The 16,417-nt window shown below is 39.9% G+C and overlaps 1 protein-coding gene across 3 annotated transcripts; it reads left to right on the forward strand.

The window, feature by feature from the left end:
• The first annotated feature begins 306 nt into the window (after nt 1-306).
• Nucleotides 307-16,417, forward strand: ZNF470 (zinc finger protein 470). 3 transcript variants are annotated; one of them, XM_012465337.3, is made up of 6 exons: nt 307-631; nt 1,556-1,678; nt 3,483-3,574; nt 7,628-7,754; nt 7,872-7,967; nt 9,903-16,417. In XM_012465337.3, exons 3-6 carry the CDS (start codon nt 3,515-3,517, stop codon nt 11,771-11,773), a joined length of 2,154 nt encoding a protein of 717 aa, XP_012320760.1. In that variant the 5' UTR covers nt 307-631; nt 1,556-1,678; nt 3,483-3,514; the 3' UTR covers nt 11,774-16,417. The 3 variants fall into 3 exon arrangements, with proteins under 3 accessions (XP_012320760.1, XP_064223427.1, XP_012320761.1); XM_064367357.1 differs by having other exon boundaries at nt 1,640-1,678; XM_012465338.3 differs by lacking the exons at nt 307-631; nt 1,556-1,678; nt 7,628-7,754 and having other exon boundaries at nt 3,490-3,574.

The raw sequence follows: 16,417 nt of genomic DNA on the forward strand, positions 1-16,417 counted from the left end.
TTCTGGCGAACCCGGCGCCCGATTTCTGAACGCCGCTTCCGTTCGGGACTACACTTCCCAGGGGCCATTGCAGTGGAGGACACGCTCACTTCCGGAGAGGACCCGAGGCCAGACGAGTGAGAGTCCCGCCCGGTGCTAAGGAGAAAGCGGGCCCGGGCGGGGCGGCGGGGATGGTGTCCTGGCCGCTGCGTGGGCAACGGTCGTGAGCATGCGCGTGTGGCCTGGTGGCTGTGAGTGCCCGTAAGTGGTGAGCGTGTGGTGAGGCGCTGAGGAGAAGCGAGCGCGCGGTAATCGGGGCCCGGTGTTTGGCTGCGGTGCGTGACCGCCCGGTGCGTGGCCGCGGATCTGCGCCTGAGAGCTCGTCCCCGCAGCGTGCTGAAGGCGGTGTGTGCTGGAGTGAGTGAAGCGAGAGCAGGAAACCCTCCCGGGGGAGGCTTACCCCGCCCTCTCCCGTATCGACTGCGTAGAGCCCGGTGTGGGCAAAGCCCTAGAGCCCGAAGAAGGTGCCCCGGCGGGGCGGCCTCTGCTGAAGCACTTCCTGTCGGCCCCATCTGGAGGGGGCAGAACTCAGGACACGGCCCCATGTCCACAGGACAGCGAGGAGCGGAGACCATGGGATCTGAGTTCACAGGTAAGGGTGACAGATGACTTGGAGGTGGCTGCGAGAGTGGACATTGAGGTTTTGGGTGCCGTCCTTCGGGGTCCAGGTGCCGGAGGAGGATGTCCCCGGTTTCTGAGACTGGTGGACCCAGAAGTCCAAAGATTTGGAGCGTCTCCTTGGGTCAGAGTGGAGCTGGGTTTACGGAGGGACCTTGACTTGCCCAGAGGCACCTAACCGGATCCCCGACTCAGGGCCTTGGGATATCACGAAGGGCCCAGCGGAGAGAACATTCCCCGTTATAGTAGCCGTTACGACATTACCTCTGGGTACTCTGCTGCTCTTCAAGGAAGATCTCAGCATGTAGATTTTTACCCGTCAGAGCCTTGTCCTATCTGTCACTGTAGGATGGGACAGGGCCCAGCGGAGAGAACATTCCCCGTTATAGTAGCCGTTACAACATTACCTCTGGGTACTCTGCTGCTCTTCAAGGAAGATCTCAGCATGTAGATTTTTACCCGTCAGAGCCTTGTCCTATCTGTCACTGTAGGATGGGACAGGGCCCAGCGGAGAGAACATTCCCCGTTATAGTAGCCGTTACAACATTACCTCTGGGTACTCTGCTGCTCTTCAAGGAAGATCTCAGCATGTAGATTTTTACCCGTCAGAGCCTTGTCCTATCTGTCACTGTAGGATGGGACTTGGGAAGAAGGTGAGAATCACAGCTTCACCTAGAAATGCCGAGGCATTCCCGCCTTTCTATGGCTTAATCACCTTCTAGTCAAAAACAGATTATATCCCCATTCCTTGGGCTTCTCTCCCTCCCCTCTGGCCTCCCACCCCAATAAAGATAAATGGGGAAGAAGGGCTATTTTTAGCCATATTGTTCTTTGCTTGTTTCTCTTCATGCATGCAATAGTCATAGTTAATGTTTAATGAGTGTTTATTATGTGCCAGACACAGTTCTAAGACCTTTCGGGAGTATCAACACCAAACTTCACAACATTATGAAGTAAGAACTACCGTACCTCCTTTTTACAGATGAAGACACTGAAGCATGGAGAGGATGAGTAATCACTAGTAAGTGAAAGAACCGGGATTCAGATCCAGAACAGGCTGACCCCAGAGTCCCTCTGTTTACTTACTGACTGTCATGTACTCTCCTCAACTACTGCCTGAGATAGGTTTCTCAGCCACTTTTAACATTGATGAAACTGACTCTGAAAGGGTTAAATAACTGAAAAGTTTATATCCCAGAACCTCCACTGAGCAGGTTTCGGTTTTTTTTTCCTTAAACGTTATGACTCTAAGTTCTTACATAGAATGGAGATGATAATATTCTATACCTCACAATATTGCCTTAAGGATTAAATGACTTCATACATGTAAAGCACTTGGTATAGTCCCTGCCATGTAATAAATTTTCATTTTTATCATTATTATGATAATCCTCTGAGAAGGCAGTGGAATTTAGATGAAAGAAGCCATAATTAATTCAGATACTTTGTCCCCTTCCTAATTAAGGAAACTTGGCTCAGTACAGTCAAGACACTTCTTTAACACTGGAGTTTGTAACAAAGCAAAATGAGATCCTGGGCCTCATGAGGATTTTTTGGTTTAGTTGTCTGAAAGTCACATGGACTCTGCTGTGACAAAAGGAATGCCTCTCTCTGGGGAAGATGGAATTCCCCAAGGAATTTGTCAGAGAATCTTGACAAATCCTGGCCAGTTGCACAGAGGACTTACTTTCTGGTGTCTGAGCAAATAACTTTTGTGGTAGAGGCATCCAGACCTAGGTTGGTGACTGACTTTCATTATTTACAAACTTGTGTGACTTGTGAAAAAGACTTGACTTCCCAGAGCTTTCATGTGTAAAATGGTGACAATATACTCTATTCCCTTTAAAGAATTGTGGAGATTTAAAGAAAGTATTAATATATGCAGCACAGACATGGTGGCTCATGCCTGTAATCCCAGCGCTGTGGGAAGCCAAGGCAGGAGGATTGCTTGAGGCCAGGAGGTCGACCAGATACCCAACTCCAGGAGGTTGCTACCTCCTGACCTCAAGCAATATAGTGAGCAATTGGGCAATATAGTGAAACCTCCATCTCTATAATAAAGTAAAAAAAAAAAAAAAAAAAAAAAAACGGCTGGGCGCGTTGGCTCACGCCTGTAATCCCAGCATTTTGGGAGGCCAAGGCAGGCAGATCACGAGGTCAAGAGATCGAGACCATCCTGACCAACATGGTGAAACCCCATCTCTACTAAAAATACAAAAATTAGCTGGGTGTGGTGGCGCGGGCCTGTAATCCCAGCTACTCGGGAGGCTGAGGCAGGAGAATTGCTGGAACCCGGGAGGCGGAGGTTGTGGTGAGCTGAGATCACGCCACTGCACTCCAGTCTAGCACCTGGCGACGGAGTGAGACTCTGTCTCAAAAAAAAAACCACAAAACTAGCTGGGCATGGCACTTGCCTGTAGTCCTAGCTACTTAGGAGGCCTAGGATGGAGAATCACTTGAGCCCAGAGTTTGAGGATACAGTGAGCTATGATCACATCACTGTACTCCAACCTGGGCGACAGAGTGAGGCCCTGTCTTAGAAAAAAAAATGTACACACACACACAGAACACCTAGTGTTAATATATCAGTTGTTAATGAGTTCGTGGCTGATGAGGAGAGGGGATCAAGAGATACTATGCTTCCAAGAGCAGAGGGGAATCCCAGCTGTGTATTTTAAGTTTCCCAAGGCGTATCTGGACTGTTGGGTGAGGGAGTTAGAGTGGGGGTTGTGAGTGAGGACAGAAAGAGCTGAAAAAAAGAAAGCATTTTTAGACTTAGACTATTAGTGCTACTTGGATTTTCACTACTTCTTTCTCCTCCCCAGCTCTGCAATCCCAGAGTAAAGCTCTTCTCCAAATGAAGAGCCAGGAAGAGGGAGAGGTGACAGGAATTAAACTTCTTAAAGCCATGTCCCCGGTGAGTTAGTATTCCCTTTCTCCCCACTAAAATAGTCTTGCTTTTCAGGATTTGGTAATACTTGTTTTCTTCTGAAAATTTTCTGCTTAAGAGTTCTACCCTGAGACCTGTTTCCTGTTTCTTTCCTTTCTGATATGTGATGGGGTTGTGAGTAAGGGATAGACTCATACAGCCCAGTGCCCTCTCAGAGGTTTCTTCTCTTCTTTTTACTTAGTTTATTTTTCATTCAAGAAATGACCCAGTCTGAGTCCTTCCTTTGTGCTCAGTCTTTTCATAGGCATCTGACAAGGCAGATGTACAATGTTTAGAGGAAATTTCCATGCCTAGTTCCTAAGTCTCAGTCCTGATTCTCAGAGAGGTTATCATCTGTTGGAGAAATGAAAAGGCAACAAACACTTATGCAGTGTGATAAGTACTGCAAGCAGAGAGTAGACTCACAGTGGAATAGTTGGGAAAGGTCATAATGTCTTTGGGTGAATTAGAAAAAAAAGGTGCCCCTTCCTCTGGACTCGTGAAGCTCTGTGACAGACCATACAATATGGCAAGAGGAAGTCTACTGTATTTTAGCTCCTTCCTGCCTCCTTGGTGAGATATCCTTGAGCAGGATATAGCCTGCACCATCATACTCATTCCTGAGGGCAGGAAGGGTTGGGGAGACTTCACAGAGGTAATGATTCCTAAGTTATGGCTTGAATGAAATGAAGGAAGTGCAGGCACAGGTAGGATTGGTGGCATTCTGACCAGAGTATGCAAAGGTTTGTCCTCCCCATTTGACCACGGAGCCATGAGCATCGTAAATGCCAAGGAATGTTTTACATCCTTTTTTCTTTCTAGGATGAATACCATAATCTGTTTAATCAGCTCCTTGTTGTTCCATAGGTAAATTGTTGCCAATTATCTGCTATTAATAGAGTATTGCAGTAATCATCCTTGTAGTTGAATTTTTGCCCTCATCTCTGATTAATTTCTTTGACTAAATTCCTAGTTTTTCATTCCTTGTGGTTAGAGTTTCTCAAACTGACCCTAGTCTAGAACATTTTTAATTTTATTATTATTTTTGGCCAACAACAGGAGCTTCAGAGCTACAGTTCATGTTCTGATTAAGATAAACTGCTAAACTAGTTTCACCAGCAAATTGCTTATTGTAAGAAAGTATTTAGCTTAATTTACAAACTTATAAAATTAAATTTTTTAAAATGGAGTAGTTAAGTGTTTTTTTCGAGATACAGTTTCACTCTGTTGCCCAGGCCAGAGTGCAGTAGCGCAGTCTTAGCTCACTGCAACCTCCACCTCCCAGGTTCAAATGATTCTCCTGCCTCAGCCTCCTGAGTACCTAGGATTACAGGCATGTGCCACCATGCCTGGCTAATTTTTAAAAAACTTTTAGTAGAGATCAAGTTTTACCATGTTGGCCAGGCTAGTCTCAAACTCCTGACTTCAAGTGATCTGCCTGCCTCGGCCTCCCAAAGTTCTGGTATTACAGGTGTGAGCCACTGTGCCTGGCCAATTTTTTTTTATAATAGGCATAACAACTTGTGGCCAGAGCATGACACCTTTTCTTAGGTATGATGCCAAAAACATACACTACCAAGGTAACTTGTTTCTTAGAGCATTTAGACATTTTAAACAAAAGCATTCATATCAATTGCCAGAGAAAAATATTTTAAGAATGGCAGAATATGTCATGAAGGTTAAGATGGACTATGCACACTCTACTCTTTTTCCCACTGAAAGTTGCTATAAAACCAGGACAGCATGCCTGGAACAGCAATCTGAGGTCTCTGTAAAGTAAATAGTAGCAGACAGGCCAGACACAGTGATTCACAACTGTAATCCCAGAACTTTGGGAGGCCGAGGTGGGTAGATCACTTGAGGCCAGGAGTTCAAGACCAGCCAGCCTGGCCAACATGGTGAAACCCTGTCCCTACCCAAAAAAAAAAAAAAAAAAATACAAAAATTAGCCAGGTGTGGTGATGTACACCTGTAATTCCAGCTATCTGGGAGGCTAAGGCATGAGAATTGCTTGACCTGGGAGGTGGAGATTGCCATAAGCGAAGATCATACCTCTGCACTCCAGCCTGGGCAACAGAACAAGACTCCATCTATCTCAAAAAAAAAAAAAATGGAAAGAAGAAAAAAGTGGTAGCAGACAGATTGGATAAAAAGCACCAAATTTCAGGTACCACCAGACCATGGTGTATTTACCTTCAAGAAACTCAAAACCTGGAAGTGGATAATGGTGTGGACAGAAAGAACTGCAAGAGATGCCTTCTAGTTGATAAACTGCTGAAAGCTAAAGACAAAGAAAAAAAATCTCAAAAACCAGCCATTGAAAAATGATGCATAACATATAAGACAACAGTGATTTGAATGACTATGAATTTCTTAGCAGAAATCATGGAGCCAGAAGAGAGTTGAACATTTTTACAAGTGCTTAAGGAAAATAACTGTCAACCTAGGTACTATGTCCAGGGAAAATAGCCCTAAGGAATGCAGATGAAATAAAGTTATTCATAGGAAGGAAAACTAAGAACATTCATTGCCAGAATTCTATAAGAATCACTAAAGGGAGTTCTTCAGATAGATATTATACCAGAAGGGGACTTGGAGCATTAGGGTGAAGGAAGTGCAATAGAAATGGGAAATATTGTATGTAAATACAATAGACTGTTCTCTTTTATAAAAATATCTGCAATGGTTAAAAACAAAGCTAATAGCTTAGTTAAACAGAATGGTATTTTAATATAGGTAATCTAGATTCAGAGACCATGTCTTAACTATTTAGTATACTACAGTTAGATAAAATAAGATGTAAGAACTATTATTGAAGTATTAAATGTTTCACCTATTCTTCTTGGCCTCTTCTTCCTTATCTTTCTTTTTCCCCTTCTGTCCATCCTTATCACAGACAACAATTCATTAGCAATTACATTGTGCCAGGCACTTTATACCTGTTTCTTTAATTTTCACAGTGCTGCTATGAAGCAAGTACTATATATCAATTTTTCAGGTGGGAAAACTGAGGCACAGGGAAGTTAAACTTGGCCAATGTCACCCAGCTAGTTAGTACTAGAGATCAAGTTCATTGGAGTAATCTGACCTTTTTTCTGATTTATTCATGACTTGTATTTATTTAAAACTCTGATGTTGATATAAGTGAAGTCATGAAATAAATTGAAAATCTGCCAGTAACAGTCCAGTGGATCAGCTTGTGGGTTGGTTAGGAAATGGAGCTTATGTAACAACATACAGGTTGCTTGATATGTGCTCACATCCCATGATTTCTCTTGATAACTTCTCATTAGATTATCAAAAACCAACTTTTGGCCTTGGTGGCTCAGGCCTATAATCCCAACTCTTTGATAGGCTGAGGTGGGAGGATTATGAGGGGCCAGGAGTTTGAGATCAGCCTGGGCAAATAGTGAGACCCCATCTCTGCTAGCTAAATAAATAAGTAAACAAACAAACAAACAAACAACTTTTCAAATGTGTTCTTCTCTCCTAATACAAATATATTTTTGTATCAGAAGGAAAGACTATAGCTAGGTGTTTTTTTTGTTTCATTTTTAAGGCATCCCTCTTACATCTCAAGAACACTAAGATTTCTTAGAAAATATTATGGAGATTGAAATTATGTTCATCAGGTCAGCATTCTTCCTTGCAAGGTTTTTTCACAGTTCCAGAGCTCTTTAGTTTTTCCATATAGAGTAGTGATTTAGCTCCCAACATAAATAGCATTGCATTAGCACTTGATTATATCCTGTTTTGAATGTAGTCAGCATTTTCTCATTGGTAATGTATTCTTACTACCATAGAATTGCCAATGTTTGAAGAGCAAGGAATATCTCATTTTTTCTTTTTCCTAATATGTACGGTATAACTAGGCAGAAAAGTTGTCCAGTAACTTACCTGACCTGGATCATTTAGACCCTTAGTGCAGTTACTTATGCACAGTGTTTTTAATCCCAAAGTGAGGACAGCTTAACCTTTTACCCTAGAGCCACATTGGAATGTGAACACTGAGTGAGCAAGATTATATTTGTGTCATTTTAGGGTTCAGTGACTTTCACAGATGTGGCCATAGACTTTTCCCAAGATGAATGGGAGTGGCTGAATCTTGCTCAGAGAAGTTTATACAAAAAAGTGATGTTAGAAAACTACAGGAACCTAGTTTCAGTGGGTAAGAGTATCTTCTTCCTTCTACCTCTCCATTACTCAGTAGTCTTTTATGCTGTTATCAGAATTTCCCACAGTCTTCCACAGCATAGACAATTTTTATATCTTTTTTTACGTGCAGGTCTTTGCATTTCTAAACCAGATGTGATCTCCTTACTGGAGCAAGAGAAAGACCCTTGGGTGATAAAAGGAGAGATGACCAGAGGCCTGTGCTCAGGTAAGTGCAGGATACCCAGAGATAAACTGTTCTCGACATATTCTTCTCTCTGAAAAATGTTGGAAAACACCTCTCACACTCCCTCCAAATTGAAACTTGTTCTTCTAACACCAGTTTTTGAATAGTTATTCTCTTCCCTACTGGTGTAACATACCTGCTTTACCTTTACTGATTTCTTATGCATACCAGGGTCTATTTCTAAGTTCTTGTTTTACTGATGTTTACCTAATTCTGCTCAAGCACCATAGTGTTGTCATCATCCCTGATTTCAAACATTTCTGAATGCTTTAGACAAACGGATGTTTAGTTTTTGTGAACTGGTTTTAAATATTTTCCTTTCTTTAAAAGGTGAGTAGATTGAGTTAACATGTATTACAGCTATGTTCTTCTCTCTGCCTTTTTCTCTTTTGTATTTCTTTTGTTATTTATTCTTGTTTTGTTGTTTATTAGGTCTGTTTTTCTCACTCTCTTCTTTACACCACCTCACCCTTTGAATTAGAAAACTTTTTAGTTCTACAAGTTGTTACCTTTATGTATTTATATATTTTTAAATCTTTTAGAATATTTCTGCTTGAAATTCCAAACATTATCTTCTGATACCCTTATGAAAGATGAAGAAATTAGCTTATGAATATTACTTCTTTTCCCTGTGTTCATCATTTCCCCTCTTACATTGTACTCACTGGGATTTTTGGCCCAGGGCATATTATTCCGTTTTTTAAAAAATTTTCTTGCCTTGCTTTGTAGCTGTTTCACTGATTTAGAAAACTAGATAAGAGACGACAGAAATATATTGCAAGAAAAAGAACCTCAAATGAGATGGTCCTGGTTTAGTCTGTGGCCTGAAGCATACACTTTTCCTACTTTTGGTTCTTCTTCATTTTATTTTAGAAATTAGAGACAGGATCTTGCTATGTTACCCAGGCTGGAGTTAAACTTTTGGGCTCAAGCAATACTCCCACCTCAGCTTCTTGAGTAGCTAGGACTACAGGATTGCACACCACACCTGGCACTACTTTCAGTTCTTATAGTTTCAAGAAGAGGATTAAGGGTCACTTGTGGTCCTAACTATGTACATCAATAAATAAGAAATAATTAAAATCAGTAAGCATCCAATTCACAATATTAGAAAAATAACAAAATGAATTTAAGGAAAACCTGGATAAGTTCTATGTTGTGGTTTATACTTCTAGAAATAAAAGTAGGAATAAATGAATTAGAAACAGTAGCTCTAGTGAAAATAAATCAAATATGGTACATACTTCATTAGAAAACCAATACAATATATAAACTGTAAGGACAAATGAGAGAATACACAAAAGCAAAATAATTATAAATAACCACACATATAAGAATTTAAAAGAATCATATGAATCTCTTCCTCAACTCTCTGTAAATAATTTGAAAAAATAGATGATATTCTAGGAGTATAAAAATATAGGTTACTGTAACTAATACCAAGAGGAGCTATAAAATTTAAACAAGTAGGTTACCATCAAAGAAATGTAGAATGTTGTATAGAAGCTGCCTCCCCCAAGAAAAGAAGCTACATTCCCAAATAGTTGTTTAAGGAAAAATTTCACCAATGTTGTTTAAATTGTTCTGGGATAGAGAATAGAAGGAGAGCTTAAAATATATTTATCAATACAGCATATCCTATGATACCAATATCTACCATAACAGCACCAGAAAGGGAAATTAGATGCAAATCTCAAATACTAATATTGGTTCAAAATCTTAAAATAGTATACCACGACCAGTGAGGATTTATTATAGCAGTACAAGGATGGTTGTATCACTGAATCTTATATAAGAACTATAAAACATGTACCTCTGCTTGTGGGTTTCAATAACTATGTGATCCACATTCTCATTTTTGAAGTTTCCATTTTAGCATTTAATAAAGGAGACATTTGCTTTCTAAATATCTTTCAGACTTGAAGTATGTGTGGGTGACCAAGTCATTATCTCCAAATCAGGATGTTTATGAAGAAAAATTACCCCCCACAATAATAATGGAAGGACTTACAAGCTATAACCTTGAATGTTCAACATTAGGGAAAAACTGGAAATGTGAAGACCTGTTTGAGAGGGAGCTTGTAAATCAGAAGACACATTCTAGACAAGAAACTATTACTCATACAGATACTTTTATTGAAAAAAGAGACCACTTCAACAAATCTGGGACAGATTTTCATCTGAATACATTATCTTATATAAAACAGGTGTTTCCCATGGAAAAGAAAACATTTCCTTTTCATACAGATAAGAAAAGGTTAAAAACACATTCAGTTGTGAAAAAACACAAGCAAGACTGTGGAGAAAAGAAACTTTTAAAATGTAATGACTGTGAGAAAATGTTCAGCAAAATCTCAACCCTTACTCTTCACCAAAGAATTCATACTGGAGAGAAACCCTATGGATGTATTGAATGTGGAAAGGCCTTTAGCCAGAGTGCCCACCTTGCTCAACATCAGAGAATACACACAGGAGAAAAACCCTTTGAATGTACTGAATGTGGGAAAGCCTTCAGCCAGAATGCTCATCTTGTTCAACACCAGAGAGTTCATACTGGAGAGAAACCTTATCAGTGTAAGCAGTGTAATAAAGCATTCAGCCAGCTTGCACACCTTGCTCAACATCAGAGGGTTCACACTGGAGAAAAACCCTATGAATGTATTGAATGTGGGAAGGCTTTTAGTGATTGTTCATCCCTAGCTCATCATCGAAGGATTCACACTGGGAAAAGACCCTATGAATGTATTGACTGTGGGAAAGCTTTCAGGCAAAATGCTTCTCTTATACGTCATCGGCGATATTATCATACTGGAGAGAAACCCTTTGACTGCATTGATTGTGGAAAGGCTTTCACTGATCACATAGGGCTTATTCAGCATAAGAGAATTCATACTGGAGAGAGACCTTACAAATGTAATGTGTGTGGGAAGGCTTTTAGCCATGGCTCATCTCTGACAGTACATCAGAGAATTCATACAGGAGAGAAACCTTATGAATGCAATATCTGTGAGAAAGCCTTCAGCCATCGTGGGTCTCTTACTCTTCATCAGAGAGTACATACTGGAGAGAAACCCTATGAATGTAAGGAATGTGGGAAAGCTTTCCGGCAGAGCACGCATCTTGCTCATCATCAGAGAATTCATACTGGAGAGAAACCTTATGAATGTAAGGAATGTGGCAAAACCTTCAGCCAGAATGCACACCTTGCACAACATCAGAAAATACACACTGGGGAGAAACCTTATGAATGTAAGGAATGTGGTAAGGCCTTCAGTCAGATTGCACACCTTGTTCAGCACCAGAGAGTTCATACTGGTGAGAAGCCTTATGAATGTTTCAAATGTGGGAAGGCCTTTAGTGATGGCTCATATCTTGTTCAGCATCAGAGACTCCACACTGGCAAAAGACCATATGAATGTCTTGAATGTGGGAAGGCATTCAGACAGAGGGCATCCCTGATTTGTCATCAGAGATGTCATACTGGTGAGAAACCTTATGAATGTAATGTTTGTGGGAAAGCCTTTAGCCATCGTAAATCCCTTACTTTACATCAGAGAATTCATACAGGAGAGAAACCTTATGAGTGTAAAGAATGTAGCAAAGCCTTCAGCCAGGTTGCCCATCTTACACTACATAAGAGAATTCATACTGGAGAAAGGCCCTATGAGTGTAAAGAATGTGGAAAAGCCTTCAGGCAGAGTGTACACCTTGCACATCATCAGCGAATTCATACTGGAGAGTCATCAGTTATTCTCTCCTCTGCCCTCCCATACCACCAAGTCCTATAGATTCAATCTTGTAAATGCCTCTAGAATCCATCTGCTTTTTTTCCAGCGCATGTCGCATCATCATAGTCCAAGGTGCAACCGTCTCATCTGGATTGCTGCAATAGTGTAACTCTTGCCCCTTTTGCTCCTATCAAGTACATGTTTAACATTGTAGGCAGCCTAATCTTTGAAAAATAAAAATACATATTTATGTTACCTTCTCATTTAAAACACTTGATTTGAAAAATATATTAACTAATCCATTTCAAGGGTTTAGCACACACTATTTGGCATATAGTTAGTGCTAAATAATTGCTAGCCATAAGGTAAAGTTTTCCTTACAAACCATCATATTAAGCCACAAGTAAACCAAACCAGTAAGTCAAGACTAAGATTTTAGAGCAGACAGAAGACTGTACTTTCCTGTTAGAGAGAAGGAGATGAACAAACTCAGAATTTAAAGATGTATGGTACACAAGGTAACATGGTAGCTTATCACTCCCTCTGTGACATTGTTGATGAGGAACTCTCACTTGACCTGACACTGAGAAGAGAGAATCAGCCAATTAGAACAAAAGCTTTTAGCTGGGCGTGGTGGCTCATGCCTGTAGTCCCAGCTCTTTGGGAGGCCAAGGCAGGCAGATTGCTTGAGCTCAGGAGTTTGAGATCAGCCTGAGTGACATGGTGAAGTCTTATCTCTACAAAAATCACAAAAATGAGCCAGGCATAATGGTGCACAGCTGTAGTCCTAGCTACTCAGGAGTCCGAGACAGGAGGATCACTGGAGCCAGGAGGCAGAGGCTACAGTGAGTCATGATCACACCACTGCAATTCCAGCCTGGGCAGCAGAGCCAGGCTGGAAGAAAAATTTAAAAAGAGCGAAAGCATTTGGTAGAATGCAGAAATGTAGAACTAACCACACTAACCTGTGGAGTAGTAGTATAAGTAACAAGCCAAAAAACTTGAGTAGATTAATAGCTATGAAACAAACTGAAAAGGGTAGTCCAATACTTTCACTTTTATAAAAGTACCACAGGCAATTTCTGTGGTGTTTAAATAGTCCTAGCATAAAATAAAATGCAAACTTTCCATCTTCATCCTTGAGATTGACAAGACATGCCAAAACATAAAAATATGTACACTGCAATTAGCTTCTGAATGTAGATGTTACAACTTAAACTTACTTTCAAGCTATTAAAAAATAGGAAGGCTAGACATGTCTCTGTATGGAAAGTCTGATAAAGATATTTCTAAGTTAAATTTATAAATTCATGGATATTCAAATAAAAATAACAGATTCCAATAAAAATCTCCAATATATTTTTTAGTTGAGAAGCTAATTTGGATCATCTGTAGAATTTTGATTTTGGCAAGGAATGTAGTTTACACTGGGAATGTAGTACTAATACTAATTGAACATTTGCTAATGTGTCACACTGTTTTAGGTGCTGGGGGATACAACAAGGTACAAAATGGACAAAAATATGTGCTCTTACAGATCTAGTAGAAAAGAAAAAATTAAATACATGCCTTGTGATAAATATATAGTATGTCCCATAAAGAGAAATGATCTAAAAAAGAAGCTAGGGAGTGCTGGATCAGGCACCTTACTATCTCCAGAATATGTGAGTTAGAGACAGAGGATGAGGGGAGAACTAGAGGTAACTGTGAGACACAAAAGGCATAATGAAAACAGTCATGATAATCTCAAGGCAGATATTATGATGCTTTGAGTGTTGGAGGAAGGGAGGATTGATGGTTTAGCAGAGATTCTGGCAGTTATGTTCACTCATATAAATGTCGATTTAGAGGCTGTTGGAAGGATATTTTTTGAGTGCTAGCTTCATTGAGAAATAATTCACATACTAAGCAATTCTGCAGAAGAACACCCATGTCCTATCCTCTCTGTATCCATCAGCAGAAGTGAAGAGGGAGCCCCAAAGCTCCACTTAAAGTGTACAACATACAGCTTTTAGTTCATTCACAGAGTTGTGCAACCATCACCACGGTCAATTTTAGAACATTTTCATCACCTCAAAGAGGAATTCCATGTCCTTTTGTAGTAATGTTTATCCCTGGAAGAGTACTTTTTTTTTTTTAAACTGAAGCACCCAGAGCTCTTGGGTTCCCTCTAACTGCTTCCCGTGGCAGTATACAGGGCCATGTGAGGAAAGCTCTTATCCAGAGTACATGATTGCTAGAAAATGGAACTTGGGGCTCCCTCTTCACTTCTGCTGATAGAAGCATAGTGGCTAGGGGATGGGTAGTCTCACGAGAGAATGTGGAGCTTTCAGACTCCCTTTATATAAAATGAAAAGTATTTTTCATTGTAGCAGGGAAAAGGTGGTTTGATCAGATGTCATTAGGAAACTTAGCTCACTGCAAAAACAGATCTGTACAGATCTGTGCCTTTCACGCTAACAAAGGCCTAAGAGATTAAAAGTTTAAATGTAAAATTAAAGTACATGAAAAACAGAATAATATTTCTGTACCCTTAGTTTCAAATACTTTAGATATTAATGCATAACCCCAAAGCTGACATTTGACTTTTATATGGTGGAAAACATCACAGTCAGTAGATGAATGAGAGACTGACACAAAATGTTTGCAACAAATATAACAAAGAACCCTAATTCATGATATTCAAAGTACTATTACAAACCAATAACACTCTGCAACTTAGAAAAATGGACAAAACTAATGGCCCATTGACAAAAGATGAAATAAAAGCAGTTAATGAAAATTATCCAATATCACTAGAAATCAAGGAAATGCAAATTAAAGTGATTATCTACTTTTTCCCCAAAAGACTAATCGATTGATAACATCCAGTATTGGTGAATATGTGTAAACAAGGCAATTCCATTGTTGATTCTATATCTATTGCTTTATGTATATACCCTTTGAATTAATATTCCTTGGAAACCAACACATACAAAGATAGATAAAAAAAGTGGCAAAAAAAAATTAATGATAAACTATTAAACAACCTAAGTTCCCATCAGGGTAATGAATAAATTAATTATGGTATATATCCATTCAATTGGAATTATGCAGCTGTTGAAAAAATATAAATGTGTATAGTCATAGAAAGATAGCTGTGCTATACTAAATGAAAAATTGCAGACCACCTGTATTGTAGTATAGACTCGTAATATCAAAAATAAAAATAAAAATATATATTATAGTAGGCATCTGTTTTTGTCTGCCCAGCTTCACTTGCCTCTTCCTTTTGGCTGCACCATCTCATCCTTTCCTTTGAGTAACTGGCCATACCCTACCATATGGTTCTGATGGATGTGGCCAATAAAGTCATCTCTGAATTTCAAAAGGCATTTGGGTCTGTGTCATCCAGTGACAACTCTCTAAAAATAGATGCAGTTATTCTTTTGGAATCACTCAGTTTTTATACTTTCTAAGACTGTAATTCCTCAGACTACCGATTATCTTTCCAGCACTTGATTTTTGCCTCCGGTTGGTCAGTTGCTTGCAATTGAAGAAATAATCATACAGAATTTGGTATGAAGACTGGGTAATAGGCATTAGAATCTTTGGGAAATTAGGTATTGGGAGTTTCTTTTTGGATGAGATGGGGCAAATAAGACTTATTTTCTAGCCTGTAAAGCAACTCGTGGTGTGCAATGAGCAAACACCTGATTATTAATTGTAGTCACCTGGGATGAATAGAGGTCTAGGGTTCTGGATAATGACAATTTAAAGAGGATGGAGAATGCTGACTCCAAAAGGTATATCTGATACTGGTATCTAACTGCTTTTAATAATTTAAAGTTTAGCTGTTGAACTTCTAGCATTAAGGCAAAAAATTCAACTAAGGGATTTCGTGTGTTGAAAGATGTCTTACACTGTTTGAAGTCATAGGGATTAAGATGGCTCAAAATTCAGAGACTATTTAGAGACTATTTTTATGCATTGCTAAAGTGGAATGCTGGTTAAATTTCATACTTTATTCACAATAGTCACTGTGAATTGAATTGTGAATTCAGTTCTGAATTGTGTTCCCACCACCACCATCACCAAATTTACTTGTTGAAGTCCTAAACCCCAAAGTGACTGTATTTGGACATAAGGCCTTTAAGAAACTAAGGTTAAGTTAGGCCTAATCCCATAGGACTAGTGTCCTTGTAAGAGGAAGAGACACCAGAGCTCTGTCTTTCTCCACATGTGCACAGAGGAAATGCCATGTAAGGACACAATAAGAATGCTGCCATCTGCAAGCCAGGAGGAGAGATCTCACCAGGAACCAGCCCTGCCAGCACCTTGATCTTGGACTTTTAGTCTCCAGAACTAAAAGTTCTAAATAAGAACTAAAAGAACTAAATAAATGTTGGTTGTTTAAGCCACCCAGTCTATGAAAAGATGCTCAACATCATTAGTCATTAGGGAAATGCATATCAAAACCACAATGAATTGCCCCCTGGAAGGGCCAGACAGAGGGCAAGGAATGCTGGGGTGGATAACCTCATCCCTGTCGGTGAAAGAGCCTTCCCAGTGTCCTTACTCTCCAGTGACAGCTGGAAATGTGGTATTTTGTTTTGTGGAAATGAAGGCAGATGAATCATGAGAATAATGGGGTAAAAATCCTGTAACGTGTGCACACATACTTATTCTATCTTAATTTTGTTCTAATAAAACACCTTGCATATA

Source organism: Aotus nancymaae, unplaced genomic scaffold (assembly GCF_030222135.1).
Source record: "Aotus nancymaae isolate 86718 unplaced genomic scaffold, 86718_ANA_hifiasm-v0.15.2.pri h1tg000069l, whole genome shotgun sequence".
NCBI lineage: Eukaryota > Metazoa > Chordata > Mammalia > Primates > Aotidae > Aotus > Aotus nancymaae.

Coding starts and splice junctions, on each gene's coding strand:
- ZNF470 (XM_012465337.3), top strand. CDS start 3,515: ATGAAGAGCCAGGAAGAGGGAGAGGTGACAGGAATTAAACTTCTTAAA. Junction 3,575..7,627: donor TTCTTAAAGCCATGTCCCCG/GTGAGTTAGTAT, acceptor GTGTCATTTTAG/GGTTCAGTGACTTTCACAGA. Junction 7,968..9,902: donor GACCAGAGGCCTGTGCTCAG/GTAAGTGCAGGA, acceptor AATATCTTTCAG/ACTTGAAGTATGTGTGGGTG.